This window comes from Haliotis rubra, unplaced genomic scaffold (assembly GCF_003918875.1).
Source record: "Haliotis rubra isolate DU_JTF1 unplaced genomic scaffold, ASM391887v1 Scf979, whole genome shotgun sequence".
Classification (NCBI taxonomy): domain Eukaryota; kingdom Metazoa; phylum Mollusca; class Gastropoda; order Lepetellida; family Haliotidae; genus Haliotis; species Haliotis rubra.
Genome location: NW_025767722.1, coordinates 192127 through 208376, shown reverse-complemented (window position 1 = coordinate 208376; position 16250 = coordinate 192127). Strand labels below are relative to the sequence as shown.

Genomic DNA, 16250 nt, shown 5'->3' with positions numbered 1-16250 from the left:
TGGAGACCTGTGGGTCCGGTGATGTTGAGAAGGGGTGAGGTTGGGGGAGTCCAGAATCTTTGGCATAGGATTTGGAGGGAGACAGGAATGTTCAGGTTTGTGACTTGTGGGTCAGGTGCTGTGAAGAGGGGGTGAGGTCGGGGGGAGTCCCATCACTGTGGATGGGAGAAGGGGTTGAGTTGTATTGAATCCAAATACGTGGGTCAGGCACTGTGAGTGAGTTTAGTTTTACGCCTCACTCAGCAATATTCCAGCTATATGGCAGCAGTCTGTAAATAATCGAGTCTGGACCAGACAATCCATTTATCAACAGCATGAGCATCATTATATGCAATTGAGATACGATGACATGTGTCAACCAAGTCAGTAAGCCTGACCACCCAATCCCGTTAGTCGCCTCTTACGACAAGCATGGGCTACTGAATATCAATTCTAACCCCAGATCTTCGTGGATGTGTCAGGCACTGTGCAAAGTGGGTGGTAATATCAGAACTGGGACTTGTGGGTCAGGCTGGATGTTTACACTGTGCAAGGAGGGTGAGTAATGTCAGACGAAACTTGTGGGTCGGGCTGGATTTTTACAATCAATAAATCACTTTCAAGAAATACCATTTCAATTTGTAGCCAGGGTTGAATTGTAAAATGTTTCTGAAGTAGAAATTTCGAGTCAACAGCAGTCATGTAATACAGTGGAATCAAATCAGTGCGTGCACACACAATAGTTAATCTAACAATGGACAAACAGTTGGCAAGCTACACTAGTCTTTGTTACCAACTGATGCTAGATGTAGATTGTGGTAACAACAAACCAGAATAGTCAAGCATTGTTATTGAACAATGGGTTGAACATATAGCCTTAGAACTGAGACTGGCTTGTGAGAGTGAGGGTCTGTAGGGTGAGTGAAGCTGTGCACGAGGGTCTGTAGGGTGAGGCTGTGTGCAAGGGGGTGTGTGTGATGGCCTACTGGGTGATAGTGTGCATTGGGGTCTCTAGGGTGAGGATGTGCTGGGTGGGATCTGTAGGGTGAGGGTGTGTGCACTGAGGGTCTGTAGGGTGAGGATGATGTGCATGAGGGTCTGTGAGGGTAGGGTGAGCTGTGTGTGTGTGCTGGGGTCTGTGGGGACAAGGGTCTGTAGGGTGAGGGTGTGCAAGAGTAGGGTGTGCTGGGGTCTGTAGGGTGTGTGGGGGTCTGTAGGGGGTGTGTGCTGGGGTCTGTAGGGTGAGGGTCTGTAGGGTGAGGGTGTGTATGAGGGTCTGTAGGGTGCGCAAGGGTCTGTAGGGTGAGGGTGTGAGGTAGGGTGTCTGTAGGGTGAGGGTGTGTAGGGGGGTCTGTAGGGTCGGGGGTCCTGATCAGTATTGGTGGATTGTGTATGGGGATTCCAGGAACTGTACCTTTTGTAGAGGGTCTGTTTGCTAAGTATGGTATATAGTCAGGAATTTGATTTTGCAGAATCAATAGTATCTGTCAGGGCCAGGTTTAGGAAGCTCTACATGTTGAGTGATTTGATGGTAGTGCATGTAAAGATATCGCGATCCTTCCAATTTTCCAAGGCAGGAAATACTCTGTACTGTCCAGGGCTTCACTGAGTGTGCTCTGACTAACTTTTACAATAGCATGTAAGGAATGTTTATTGTCATCCTCTATTACGACCTGACATTTATGTGTCTGTATTTTCTGGTTGATATTACAGAGGTCGTTTTCTCTCAGAAACCTGAAACAAGGAAGGGATATGTTAGTCCTAGCTGATAACTGTTGATGACAAAGTTTTAGATTCTTCAACATTTTACCTGCTTGTGCACTACTGGGATTTTAGAAGTTGGTAAGCCGGTATAGACTAACTTTATGGATAACAACAAAATCTTTCCTGCTTGACAATGCTTCAAGAACCTGTATCAAAATGTCTCACTCACAAAAGAAAGAAGTTGTTATCAATAAAGTTTGTCTATATTCAGGATGAGAATTTTCCACGGATTTGAAACCTGCGTCCCCCAAGATCCCTGGCTCATTTTCCTCTGTTTTCACTCATACCTATTCTCGGGTGGTGGGGTAGCCTAGTGGTTAAAGCGTTCACTCGTCACGCTGAAGACCTGGGTTCGATTCCCCACATGCGTACAATGTGTGAAGCCCATTTGTGGTGTCCCCTGCCATGATATTGCTGGAATATTGCTAAAAGCAGTGTAAAACCCAACTCACTCACTCATACCTATTTTCATCCCTGTATATTGCACTACAGCTTGATCTGTGAAAATTATTTTCTGTTTAACTTTATGGTTTTAAGTGCCCCCATGGCTATTTTTCAAAGTATCAAGGTTCAGAATGAAAGTGAATATGGTACATATTATGAAATAGTGCTTTGAGAGGAGCTGCCTGGCTTCCATAAACAAGATCCTTCATGCTGAATTGGCTGATGCAGTGTTAAAATATTCTGCCATTATTTGACCCAGACATTTCATCTGTTGACATCCGCAACCAACTGGGATCTAGCCAGACATCCTAACCTGCTCTGATATTCAGACTCAACTCAGCTGAAATGTTCATTAAAATTATCAAGAAGAATTAGAGCTGCCCGAATTTAGGTTTCTAAATTTTATTTACCCAGGTTTGATAATGTTTTGAATACCTGAATGTATAACTTTAAGAATGTCACAGTGTTCGAACAAATATAAATAAATAAAAAAATAAATATTTTCTTAGCTTGGTCACTTGGTTTAAAATCTTTGAATCCCCGAGCAAAATGTTAAAATGCTTTGTTATGTAGCAACATGCTAATCCAGTAGCTGTTCAGGGCATAAGATGAGAAACATTTGTGTTATTCTTTTGGGCCGAGATTGAACCTGTCTTTTGTCAGAATTATGTATGGAACTGAGTTGAAAGGATACTTGTGACAGCGGCTGAAAAGAGGCCATCGTGTACATACAAATTCATGGATATATTCATGTCTGTCTGCTTTAATCAATTCCTTTATTGCTGGGGGCAGTAAGCTAGCTGGAGGGGTCAGAGCTTGGAAGGCATCAATCAGGCTTTCACTCCACCTTGCTGGGCTGTGTTCAGCCTGAATGGATTTTAATTGAGTTTAACTGTGGAGACCCCTTGTGATCAGGAATAACTGATAGGCTGAATGTGGTGTTTCTTCCAACATTGCAAGGGGCACTGTTAGACTATGTTTCTTCCAACTTTGCAAGGGGCACTGTTAGACTATGTTTCTTCCAACTTTGCAAGGGGCACTGTTAGACTAATGCTTAGTCTCTGAATATATATAATTTTGATGGAAACAAGTAACTCTTTTTAAATTGAAAAGGAACCCTAGTAAGATGGGAGATTCAGACGCTGAGGGAATCTAGACTTGCTTCATTTAGGGCTTTAGCATTGCAGATAGGACCAGGCCCTGATTTCTCGAAACAAACTTAAGTTTTTACTCAAATTTCAAACTGAGTTAGACAATTTGAAACAGCTGAATTTTTAACTCAATTGCATTTTAAAAATAAAAAAAGCCGAAACAACTTAAGTAATCTATCCACCAAACTCAAATTGTCTACTAAGTTTGAGTTCAATGTCGATTTCAGTTCATTCTGGCAAATGCATTTTCTCAAATTTGAGTAACATTGAGTTTGTTTCGAGAAATCGGGGCCTGGTGGAAGGGAAAATATTGTGGTTCAGGGAATGGTTGGCCTAGTCATCTGAACCACTACAATTCCTTGCACAGAGTTCCATACAGATGCTGAAACAAATATATCCAGAGAAAGCCCTGATATTCTATGATATGTGGCAAGTCTAGAATACTACTGTTTGAAAATAAAAATCTATTGGCTTCTTAATTGTTTTTCGAAGTTGATTTAAAAATTGTTTTACTGTAAAATACATTAATTTCAGAAGCTGTATGTTAGTCAAGTTGCATCCTTGTACACTTGAGAAACAAATGATTATAGGTTTGAATCCCAGTTCCCCAGATGTCTTGGTTTGTGTGCACCATACACATGCTTATCAGTTGAAGAAAAGTGGCAACTGGAGGTGTGAGGATACAGATATTTCAATATACAAATCGCGATATCTTGGAACGATTCGATTCGATGCATATCATAATATGCCATTTTTAGTTCTTAAACAAAGTATATTTTAATAGCAAGTAACAGTGTAAATTTGGACATAACTGTTAATTTCTAGTGAAAATTAACAATTTTAAGGTCAACGATACATATGATACGAAAAAAAGTATCGATATGTGCCGTCAGATAAAGTATCACGATCATAGATTCTATGACATATCGTCACAGCTCTAGTGGTAACATTGGAAACAAGAAGTTCAACCTCTATCAGACTGACACACCGTGAAATACTGTTCAAAGCCGAGTTAACACAGCATATTTGTTGATAACACCAATGTTCCCTTAATGTTTAATACCACGATATCAACAGAGTTGTGACCTTAGAGAAATAATTAGCCAGTTCCCATTCATCCTAAACCCAGGCCTTTGTGTCCTATGTTGTAAACGATCATTGCTTAAAGTGACTGATCGTCCTTGGCCTGGGAGTTCTGCAGTCTATTGTGTGTTGCCAGCAGTCGCTCCAGCATAGGTCTTTGTTTGCATTCCTTGTCTACCTGCCTGCCTAACACTGGGGCAGGGTTAGAAGTGAAATACGATCCCAGTTTGTTAAAACATGATAACCCTTTGATTTTGAAACAAGTATTGTGTGGAAGTTTTTTTGTCCTTGCAAACTTTTTTTTGTCAAGTCAGCAATTTGTCATTTTATATTCATATGCTGTGGTGAAAAAGAAACATTGTTAACTCAAGGCCATTTGAATGTCTTGCGGTATTTCCAAATTGCCTGTGGTTTGTACAAGCTGTTAGATTGTATATCGCTATCAGGGGTTTTACAGATATAAAAGATGTAGGTAATTTACAAACAATCGCATTTTCAACATTGCAAGTGGAATGAATCACATCATGACACTTCTGTGTCATCAAAAGATGTAACAATCTCTCTTGTGGAGGGGGGTGGGGGGGGTAGCCTAATGGTTAAAGCGTTTACTTGTCACGCCGAAGACCCCAGTTCGATTCCCCACATGGGTACAGTGGGTGAAGCCCATTTGTGGTGTCCCCTGCCATGATATTGCTGGAATATTGCTAAAAGCAGCTTAATAACAAACTCACTCACTCACCCACTCTTGTGGAGGGTATTATAACATCAGTTAACCCGTGAAGATCCGGGTAGAATCAACCTTTAGTAACCCATGCTTGTTGTATGAGGCGACTAACGGGGATCGGGTGGTCAGGCTCGCTGGCTTGGTTGACACATGTCATCGGTTCCCAATGGCACAGATCGATGCTCATGCTGTTGATCACTGGATTGTCTGGTCCAGACTCGATTATTTACAGACAGCGGCCATATAGCTGGGATATTGCTGAGTGCTGTGTAAAACTCACTCAGTCACTATAACACCAGTTATGATAAACTATAAAAACAGTTTCACAGTTTATTTTTTCATGGACAGTCATGAAACATATTTACATGCACATGGTGAGGGTAGCGCGAGGTATAAGTATTTTATCCACCCCTTCTGTTGTACTCCCCTGTAGTGTACCTATTAACCGCAAGAGTGAGTGAGTGAGTTAATATTTAATGTGACATCGGCAATATCTCAACCATATCGTGACTAACCCCAAGAACTGTTCATGACAACAACATAGGATGAGTCAGACATTAGACTAGGTAATATATGTCGTATATTCTTGACTCTCCTTGAAAACCAACCAATGTTGGTGTAGGCTTCATCGAGGATCTGGACTAAGTGCCGTCAGCAGGCTCTAGGAAAAAATTGTCTTGTTAAAAGTTCATATTGTCTCAATTTCTTTGGTATTTTTTAAAATTGGATTGAGTGCAATAATGTATTACATTTGCTGCCGACATGGGATCGAATATCAGCCTCTGTGCATGTCAGAATAAACCTGTTGGTCCACCGTTTCTATCGTAGCAGTTTTACTGTTAAAGCCAATCTCCTTGTCCATGGTATCTGATTCAGACTTGTCGCGACTAGGGGATGGTCTCAAACTTAGAATATTTGAATGGCTTAAAGATAATCATCAGAAAGGGCTTAAAGTAAGAAAACTAGCAGCCCCAGCCTTTGTCAATATCTGGTGTTGATATGGTTGAAATATTTCCAGTCATAATGTAAGCCATCATTCAGCCTATCAGTTGTGTAGAATTCTCTGTCGTGATTGTCTGGGTCGCGGTGAATACAGGTTAATGTGCTGAAGGTCGTCTTCTCTCAGTGTAGGGCTTTTGTTGGCTTGTCAGTCTTGTATGTACAATTCATGCAAAGGTCTACCTTGTAAGTCATGTAGGGACCATCTCAAATTCCTCATAAATTTCTGTTCTCTGTTTGTCATAGGTGTATCTAAACAGGACTATATGAGATCAGGGGTCAAGTAGAATACCTGACAGAGACTTCTTTCATGAATAAGAAAAGAGTGAGTTTAGTTTAACGCCGCTTTTAGCAATATTCCAGCAATACCACATTGGGGGACACCAGAAATGGGCTTCACACGTTGTACCCATGTGGGGAGTCGAACCTGGGTGGGGAATCGTGACAAGCGAATGCTTTAACCACTAGGCCACCCCACCGCCTGAATAAGGAAAGAAAGATTCTGAAAACTGCCAGTTTCTCCTTGCACTCACTTTACAATTGAGGTTGTATATTTTCTCAATACATTTTGATATTTCAGCACAGAATATGTGCCCATATCCCCACATTACACTTGACTACCCTCAACCCTCTGGGCAATATATTGCCTGTTGCTATTCCCATACTGAATATCTGCCCATTTCCTCACAGTTACTCTCAAAAACCCTCATTCCTCTGGACAATATATTGCCTGTTGCTATTCCCGAACTGACCATGTGCCCAGTTCCTCACAGTTACTGTCGACCACCCTCATTCCTCTGGACAATATATTGCCTGTTGCTTTTCCCGAAATGACCATGTGCCCAGTTCCCCACCATTACTGTCGACCACCCTCATTCCTCTGGACAATATATTGCCTGTTGCTATTCCCGAACTGTCGACCACTACTGTCGACCACCCTCATTCCTCTGGACAATATATTGCCTGTTGCTATTCCCGAACTGTCACCATGTGCCCAGATCCCAAGTTTCTGTATCACTGTTCTCCAGACAAATGATCAACTGTTGGCATTTTGGGACAAAAGATCTCCATGCTTGTTTGTAGAGCTGACAGTGAGGATCAGCTGGTTATAGTGTGGTCTGGTCGATTATGTATCAGTGTTCTGATGCTTTGACAATCGCTGATCCTGATGGGCTGACGCACTGTAATGGACAGCTGTGATATAACTGTATCATTGCTGATGTGCAGTCTTACGCATTCACCCAAGATCACTGGATGGTCCGGAAGTAGAATCGGTCCCCAGCTCTTTGTTAGGTCTTCCCAATTGTGTAGGTTGATGCTCATAACGTTGATCACTGGATTGTCTGGTAAAAACTTGAATGTTTACAGACTGCTGCCATACAGCTAGAATATTCAGCTGAGTGCTGCGTTAAACAACAAACAAAAATCAGGTTTTGAAAAAGAAGCAAAGACTCTTTAATTTGTCTGACTCTGTATCATTTAACCCAATTGATGGGGCGGTGGGGTAGCCTAAATGTGGTCGCTCATCACACCGAAGATCTGGGTTTGATTCCCTACATGCGTACAATTTTGGAAGCCCATTTCTGGTGTCCCACGCCATGATATTGCTGGAATATTGCTAAAAGTGGAGTAAAACTGAACTCACTGGTTTTTCTTATACTGACTTGATTATTAAAAGGCCATTATACCTGGGATATTGCTGATTTCAGTGTTAAATGGAGACAAAATAGAGATGAGTCTGTCTACAAACAGTTTTTGGTTTCCAGAAAGCAGTGGTAATTCCCACTGACAAATATCCCCTGCCCCATATCTTTCTGCATCTACCTCATCAGGGACTGATGGAGGAAGGATAGTCGGGTCGTGTGTCCACGTAATTAATGTCCCCGGTGTCCAGGACTGTTACAGGGCGACCTTTGGCTGGTAAACATTCCTCAGTCGTGTCGTGGCATACTAATGCCTCTCACCTTTCGTCATGGATACCAAGACAACTCTTTCTTTTGTTTAATGTTCTTGTGTACAGCCGTTGCACAGACATGACTTGACATACCCACTTTCTCCAGGGGTGGTGAGGTAGCCTAGTGTTCACCCATCACGCTGAAGACCCGGGTTCGATTCCTCTGGTGTCCCCTGCCATGATATTGCTGGAATATTGCTAAAACGGCATAAACCTCGCTCGCTCACTCACTCACTCACTCACTCACTCACTCACTCACTCACTCACTCACTCCTCACTCACTCACCACACTCATTCACTCTGGGCACAATGTGTTAAGCCCATTTCTGGTGTCCCCCGCCTTGATATTGCAGGAATATTGCTAAAAGCGGCGTAAAACTAAACTCACTCACTCACTCACTCACTCACTCACTCACTCACTCACTCACTCACTCACTCACTCACTCACTCACTCACTCACTCACTCACTCACTCACTCACTCACTCACTCACTCACTCACTCATATTGTCTATAGTCATTGTGTTAAGTTCCCTGGAAAGGATTAAAGAACATCAGATAAATGCTGATGGTTCAGATAGTGCTGCGTAAGCTGTTTTTTGTCTACATAACTTACACGATTTCAGCTTCATCAGCATCAACACTGTCTGGCCATCATATCAAAGATTAATTTGAATGCTGAGCAGATTAAGAGAACAAACAAAAAATCCAGTGGAATAATGAATCATCGCTGTGGCACTTAATGGTGCACATCAGAAAGGTTTATCATGCATATTTTTTCATATTATTGAAACAATCGAAAATATTGAAGATCTAATGCAATGTCAATGTTGGCTGGGGACGGTTCATTGTGTTTGATGTCAGACCTTGCCATGCTTGCAAAGAAGGAATGGTCGATAGTTTAGAAATAACAGAATTTTCCTCATCTGAATGAAATTTATTGCTCAATTTCTATAGGCATAGATGTCGAACAGGTCGCCAACCAAAACATTTATCAATGTTCTGTCATGTTTTGGCATTTCTGAATAGAAAGTCAAGCTGTAAAGTTGACAAAAAGTTTGAGTTGAAATTTGATTAAGACTCCACAACAGTTAATTGTGATTAGTGGTGAGGGAAGTAATATTTATCTAGAATGTTTCCCCAGAGGAGCCTAAATGAATTATATGATGCAGTCATTAGGTAGGAATATTGTGGCAATGTAATGCTTCATCATTTTAAGCTGGTGGAATTGTTTGGTTACCATAGTATTTTAGTGACCGAAGGAGACACCGTATTGCTTTAATGAAGTAAGCAAATTAAACTGAATATGTTTAAACCAAAGGTCGGTCACATTCTTTCACTTAGACATGTTTAGTATTGTAGAGTTTTTAGGCTGTTTGATATTTTTTTGCATATTTGTCTTTAAGAAATAGGCTATTCTGTTCTGGAATCTGGGAAGTAAATTTGCATTGAGTACTGGGAACCTATTCTGTTCAGGAATCTGTAAAGTACAATATGTGTAGTGTACTGGTTTTCTATTCTGCCCAATACAAGCAATAATCTTGTCCAAGAGTTCCTGTGTTGGTGTGTGGTCATAAAGCTCAGGAGGGGCGGTGGGGTAGCCTAGTGGTTAAGGCGTTCGCTCGTCACGCCGAAGACCCGGGTTCGATTCCCCACATGGGTACAATGTGTGAAGCCCATTTGTGGTGTTCCCCGAAGTGATATTGCTGGAATATTGCTAAAAGCGGCGTAAGACCAAACTCACTCACCCACTCAATCATAGAGCTCAGGTCACAAAACAGTTGAAGTTCAGCAACATTAGGTGTGGAGAGTCCTAGGATGGGTGACTGTGTTTGACAGCTTGACTCCTGAGAGTTTCTAGGACTTCAGTCCTGCCCCACACCGAAGCATATGTGATACATGTGGTCTCACCTTACGCAAGTGAGTTTGTTCAAACTTGCCTCTGTTCACCTAGCTGAAAATGGGTACCCGGTGGGATAAGTCATGTGACTATAACCTTCTAGCGCCTAACAAGCAGCATGTGTTATCCGAGGTAGTAATGTGCTGTGCTAGTCATTGTTATTGCTATGAGCATACGTGGTGTGGAATTTGGTGCTATATAAATTATTATTTGTATTAGTTTTTGTTGAATGAGCGCTGTTTGTGTTTTGCAGATGGCCCCTTCCAAAGCGATGCCCTTCTGGTTCCCCAGCACTGCGTGTTTGACCACCACCATGACACCAGCATCTGCCAGGAGTTCAAGAGCTGGAATGACACAGCCATCTCCATGTGTAGACAGAGGGAGATGGTGACCGAGAGCTTCGCCATGCTGCTGGAATGTGGCCTTGACAGGTTCAATGGAGTCGAGTTCGTCTGCTGCCCGAAAGGAAAAAGTAAGTAGTCTGCGGGTTATATTTCAAGGACTGTTTTTTTGTTGTTTTCTTGAAGATTGTTTTCAATCCCGTGGGAGACAGGTCTTTGACAGGGCTTTATTAGCTGAACCTTGTGGAAAGGTTGTATATAGATATTCCTAGGTATCAGATCTACCACAGTGGGACATGACTAAAGTATGTGTTATTTAGTGGGAGGATGGTTGTTTTGCTTTGAAATGGGAAATTTGAATCCCTTCTGACGTCTACAGTAAGACCTTCTCACCATCATGTCTGTTTACCAGAGAGTAAGGCTGAGTGTCTGGATTGCAGATCCATTATAGACTTCTTCTTTACATAATCAGCTTGTTCATTAAGGGTGAGGGGCGGTGGGGTAGCCTAGTGGTTAAGGCATTTGCTCGACACTCCGCAGACCCGGGTTCAATTCCCCACATGGGTACAATGTGTGAAGCCCATTTCTGGTGTCCCCGCCATGATATTGCTGGAATATTGCTAAAAGCGGCGTAAAACCAAACTTACTCACTCACACGCTAGATCCAGAATTTATCGTTTACATATAACTGAAGTATAGTTCAATGCAGTGTTAAAAAAAACCATACCAAAGAGTATGGTGTGTTTCTTTGATTTTAGCTAATACACTTTCTCTCTTTCTTTTGGCCTTACCGCTTAGATTTCACCTTTTCATCTGCCCACATTAAAGACTGACTTTTCCATTTGCTTAACTGTAAGACCAAACCTGTTTCCATCTGCCTACCTGTGAGATGTGCTTGCTATCAATCAGTGTTGGAACTTCCTGCCTACCTGCAAGACTCCCAACATAACCGAGTTGTGGGGAATATTGATCTACCACATTCAGGCAGGGGATTACTCTCTGAGTGTGTCTCGTTGTCACGCCAGCGTCTTGCAGCTCACAGAACACAATCGATACTGATGTACTACGCTCCTACCACTTCTCACAGTAATTAGATACATAAGCTTCACATGCATGTATTATTCACAGGGTGGTGTTTGTTGGGTGCCTGCCTGCTCGTTGCAATAGAATGTTTGCAAGACACTTGCAACAACTTGCCACATAATTGTAACAGAAAGCAGGCCATATATTTTTCATCGATTCCCTGTCTGAATTATTTAGTATTTGTCAGCCAGTTTGTTAAGAGAATTCGAATATTTCATGAAGCAGACTGAAGGCGATTCAGCTTAGATCTGAAACTTTGGAGACAAGTGCACTAGATTATTGATGAGCTTTGCTGCTTATACCCCGTGGAGGAATGGGAGAATGAATACAGGAGTAGTTTGAGATTTCCTGGTGGAATACAGCAGTTGGATGTCCATTTGTCAGGTTTATTTCTTCCATGATAGGGCATGGTTGACCTAGCATCTAAGGTCCTTCTGCAGTTGAGGTAGATCAAACATGTTTTTAGATTTCGTGTTGGTATGAGGTGGTTGGATTGTCCATTTCTCAGTTTTGTTTCTTTCGTGATAAGGGCATGGTTGACATATCATCTAAGGTGATTCTGTAGTCGAGGTAGATCAAACATATTTTTAGATTTCATGTTGGTATGAGGACTTGGATTGTCCATTTGTCAGTTTTATTTATTCCATGACAGGGCATGTTTGACCTAGCATCTAGGTGCTGCTGCAGTTGAGGTCAAACATGTGGTTTTATATTCCATGGAACTAGGTTTGATTGTCATGTACAGTTTCTTCATAATAGGCTGTGGTTGGCCGACCTCCTAAAGCTTGGCAGTTGGTCTTTTATGCATGCTGGAAGCAGGTTTTATATCCAAGATTTGTCCTCAATTTGTTTACATGTTTCCAGCAGTCTAACAACCCTTACATGGGTTTTACCAGAATGGTAAATCTGTTAGGACCTGCATCTCACTTTCCTCCCACGTCAAGCGACCCGTGAAGTTCTGTGTTAGAATTGGTCTTCAGTAACCCATGCTTGTCGTAAGAGGTGACTAACATGATTGGGTGGTCAGGCTCGCTGACTTCGTTGACACATGTCATTGTATCCAAGTTATGTTGATAATGCTCATGCATCACTGGATTGTCTGGTCCAGATTTGATTATTTACAGACTGCCGCCATATAGCTGGAATATTGCTGTATGCTGCGTTAAACAACCAACCAACCATGTCAAGCTGTTATTGTAATACTGGTCAATGTGGTGTGAGACCAGTCCTATTCACTTATGCAGAGTTTTACACAGACTTTTAAAAAATGGGAGTCATGGTGACTCACAATATTTATTTTTGGGAGTCATTTTCAATATTTGGGAGTCATGAAAATTTTAATATTTCTTTATGTTAATCATTCTCAGTATGTAACTGTATGTCACACCACCAAATGAAACTACAGCATTGTCCAATTCAAACAGCCAGGATTACTGTCTCCTCTGAGTACTCTGGAACAATCTGACAGCTCGATCGATCGATCGATCCCCGTCCTTCGGCGTGACAAGCAAGTGCTTCAACCACTGAGCTACCCACACCTCCCCTCATACCAGAAAGCTTTGAAAGAACATATATGTTGTATCCCTGGCAGACATTTTGAGATTATTATTACAGGATATTTATATAGCGCACATATCCACGCAGCTAGTGCATGCTCAAGGGCTGGTATTTTCCCCTCGATCATTGGATGTCAATCTCAACGGCACACTGTATTATCAATCTCAACTCCCCGGGGAGTATACAACTCTTGCTGCCACTAGGCGCACCGAGTTATTGTGGCTTTCTCATCCTAACGAGGTCGGTCGGCTCAGAGTCTGTTTACTGTGTCTTAGCTGGGTAGCTGGGTAATTCACTTTGGCAGTTTGTGTCAGTGTTGAAGTACAAGTACAGCTTCACAGGTGCATGCTGGCTGAGATTTATAGCAGTAATTAGGACTACAATGAATCCACAATGAGCCGATTATGACGCATGTCACAGAAACTGGGTAAAGAATATGAATATTGGTGAACAATACAATAACAATTCAGCGTTTGATGTATTATTCTGTATATTCAGAGAATCAATAACAAGATACATTATTTGACATGTGTTGCCATGATTACAGTGTTAGTTTATCATGACAATGCCTAGTGACCCCACAACTGCCAAATTATTTATAAGTGATGACTATCATCCTGGCTTTCATAGATATATTTAGTTCATGTTATCTCATTTGGATAAATAACACCCAAATTCAAGAAAAACACACTCTTTCTATCCCCCTCAACGCGTTTTTCGGGGGGTATTAAAATGGACTGTCCGTCCGTGCACATTTGTCTTTTCCGGAGCAGAACTCTAAAACCGTTCAATATTTCTTCACCAAACCTGGCACATAGATAGATCTGGTGGTGTACTGGTGCCTTTTGGTAGTTTTGGATTTCTGAATAAAATATTTTTGGCGTTTCCATGGCAACAAGTTTGACTTAGCCTGCAATTGTGGTAGTGCTCTTTTCCGGAGCAGAACTCTAAAACTGTTCACTATTTCTTCACCAAACTTGGCACATAGATTGATCTGGTGGTGTACTGGTGCCTTCTGGTAGTTTTGGAATTCTGAATAAAATATTTTTGGCGTTTCCATGGCAACAAGTTCGACTTAGCCTGAATTGGTGGTTGTGCTCTTTTCCAGAGCAGAACTCTAAAACTGTTCACTATTTCTTCACCAAACTTGGCACATAGATTGGTCTGGTGGTGTACTGGTGCCTTTTGGTAGTTTTGGAATTCTGAATAAAATATTTTTGGCATTTCCATGACAACAAGTTTGACTTAGCCTGAAATTGGTGATAGTGCTGCTTTCTGGAGCGGAACTTTAAAACCCTTTCAATACCCTCCTTCCACCTTTCTATATACACACCTAAATATTTGACATAATCATAACTCGTAGACATAATCATGAAGAGTATTTTGCCATTGCGGGGGATATTGATGACTTTGTTTTCTTGTTTTATTTAAGTCATTGTTTAGGCAGTGGAATTACTAAAATGATTTGTGAAACGTGAAAAAACGTGCTTAACTAAATGGTAAATAAACAACGTTCTTGCCACTCCGACCACCAAACTCAATATGATACTTTTTCTCAACTACATGAACTAGATAAGCTATCTTATAAGATACACAACTATAATTCTAAATTGTTTAGTATCTATACTATGCCCGAATATGGCAAACTATTTGTGTAATCTGCGACCAGTACAAGTCTCACTGATCAAAATTGTCGACCATCCACTTAGCCATCAGAAACCTATCTACTCGACCCTGCACATGCAGAAAGTGACTGCACGAGGCGTTATGGTTGCATTTTGATGCAACGTTCATGGTTCTTGTAAAGATGTGTTTTGGCTATGTTTTTTCACCTATCAGATATCAAAAACCAAGGAAACTAACTTTCTTTCCAGAACCGTCATGAATATTCAGTTCTAGTGTTTGTGAATAAGAAGTAGAATTCTTGAAGGTATACGGTTCGATTCACCGAATATGTGAGGGAATCGTAACAGCCCTAGTAGTAATCTTAGAAGCGACATTGGACCCATTTCGTTTCATCATGCCTCTCATCCACCACAACATAAGACCCATGAACATACGGGTTAGAACTGGCTTTCAGCAACCAATGTTTGTCGTAAGAGGCGGTTAACGTGATCGGGTGGTCAGACTCACTGACTTGGTTGGTTGTTCCTCCAACATTATGCTGCCATGCTACTACTACAAATAATGGGGGGTCGGGTAGCCTAGTGGTGAAAGTGTTTGCTTGTCACGCCGAAGACCCAGGTTTGATTCCCTACATTGATACAATGTGTGGAGCCCATTTCTGGTGTCTTCTGGCATGATATTGCTGGAATATTGCTCTAAACAGCGTAGAGCCATGCTCACTCACTCACTCACTCACTCACTCACTCACTCACTCACTCACTCACTCCAGCACCATGATCACATCTGTGACGAACAGATGAACAATGTCACAGATTCATCCACCATTACTTCTACCAAAAACACACGATCAGATTTTGATGACATTTCTATTTCCTGTGTGAACAAGTAGTGTCAGCGATATTTGTACTCTAGCTAGACAGGTCCCTGGAGGCCTTGGAATGTCCTTGATGATGTGGGCAAAGTAATATCATTGGTGACTCGGTGACATGTCAGGTAATGACAGCGCAGTGAAAGCATCGAGTGCACAACAACGCCAACTAGTAATGTACTCAGTCACTAACACAACAAGTGCATTGCACGCGTTGGACCACCCTCCATCATGCCCAAACATTGATCTATACAATCGAACCACATTCCAATGTCGCCTCGACATCATTGATTTCCATCCAGAAGATGTCTTCCTGGCTTGGGTCTGATGTACATGGTATTTTCTCCCAAGCTTTGCGAGTAGCATTTTATAAATGATTAGTTAGCTGTGCCGAGGCCTACACCAGTGTTATTCCTGAACCCAGCCAGCAGATCAATATCACCAACCACACTGCTTTTTATAGTCTGTATCAGGTTTGTTACCTCGACAGAGGGTCTCATTTGATGTAGAGAGGCAGGTGCTCCTCTCGTTCATGGGTGTCTGAGGTAGGAAGATGTGTGCCCCTCCATCACTGATTGGTCTCCATGATGTTTGAAGTCAGGTGCCCTTCCAGGATTCATATTTCCCCTTGATGTAGGGAAGCAGGTGCCCCATTCATGATTGATGGCTCTCCTTGATGTAAGGAAGCAGGTGCCCCCTTCATGATTGATGGCTCTCCTTGATGTAGGGAAGCAGGTGTCCCATTCATGATTGATGGCTCTCCTTGATGTAGGGAATCA

General features: G+C 41.9%; 1 protein-coding gene across 1 annotated transcript in view; it reads left to right on the top strand.

Moving 5' to 3' along the window:
* LOC124265431 (amyloid-beta precursor-like protein) overlaps positions 1-16250 on the top strand; it is a 70385-nt gene that overhangs the window by 29228 nt on the left and 24907 nt on the right. Inside the window, exon 4 of the mRNA XM_046700224.1 lies at positions 10250-10468. Within this exon, the coding sequence (XP_046556180.1) occupies positions 10250-10468 (219 nt within the window). The remainder of the gene's footprint in view (positions 1-10249; positions 10469-16250) is intronic.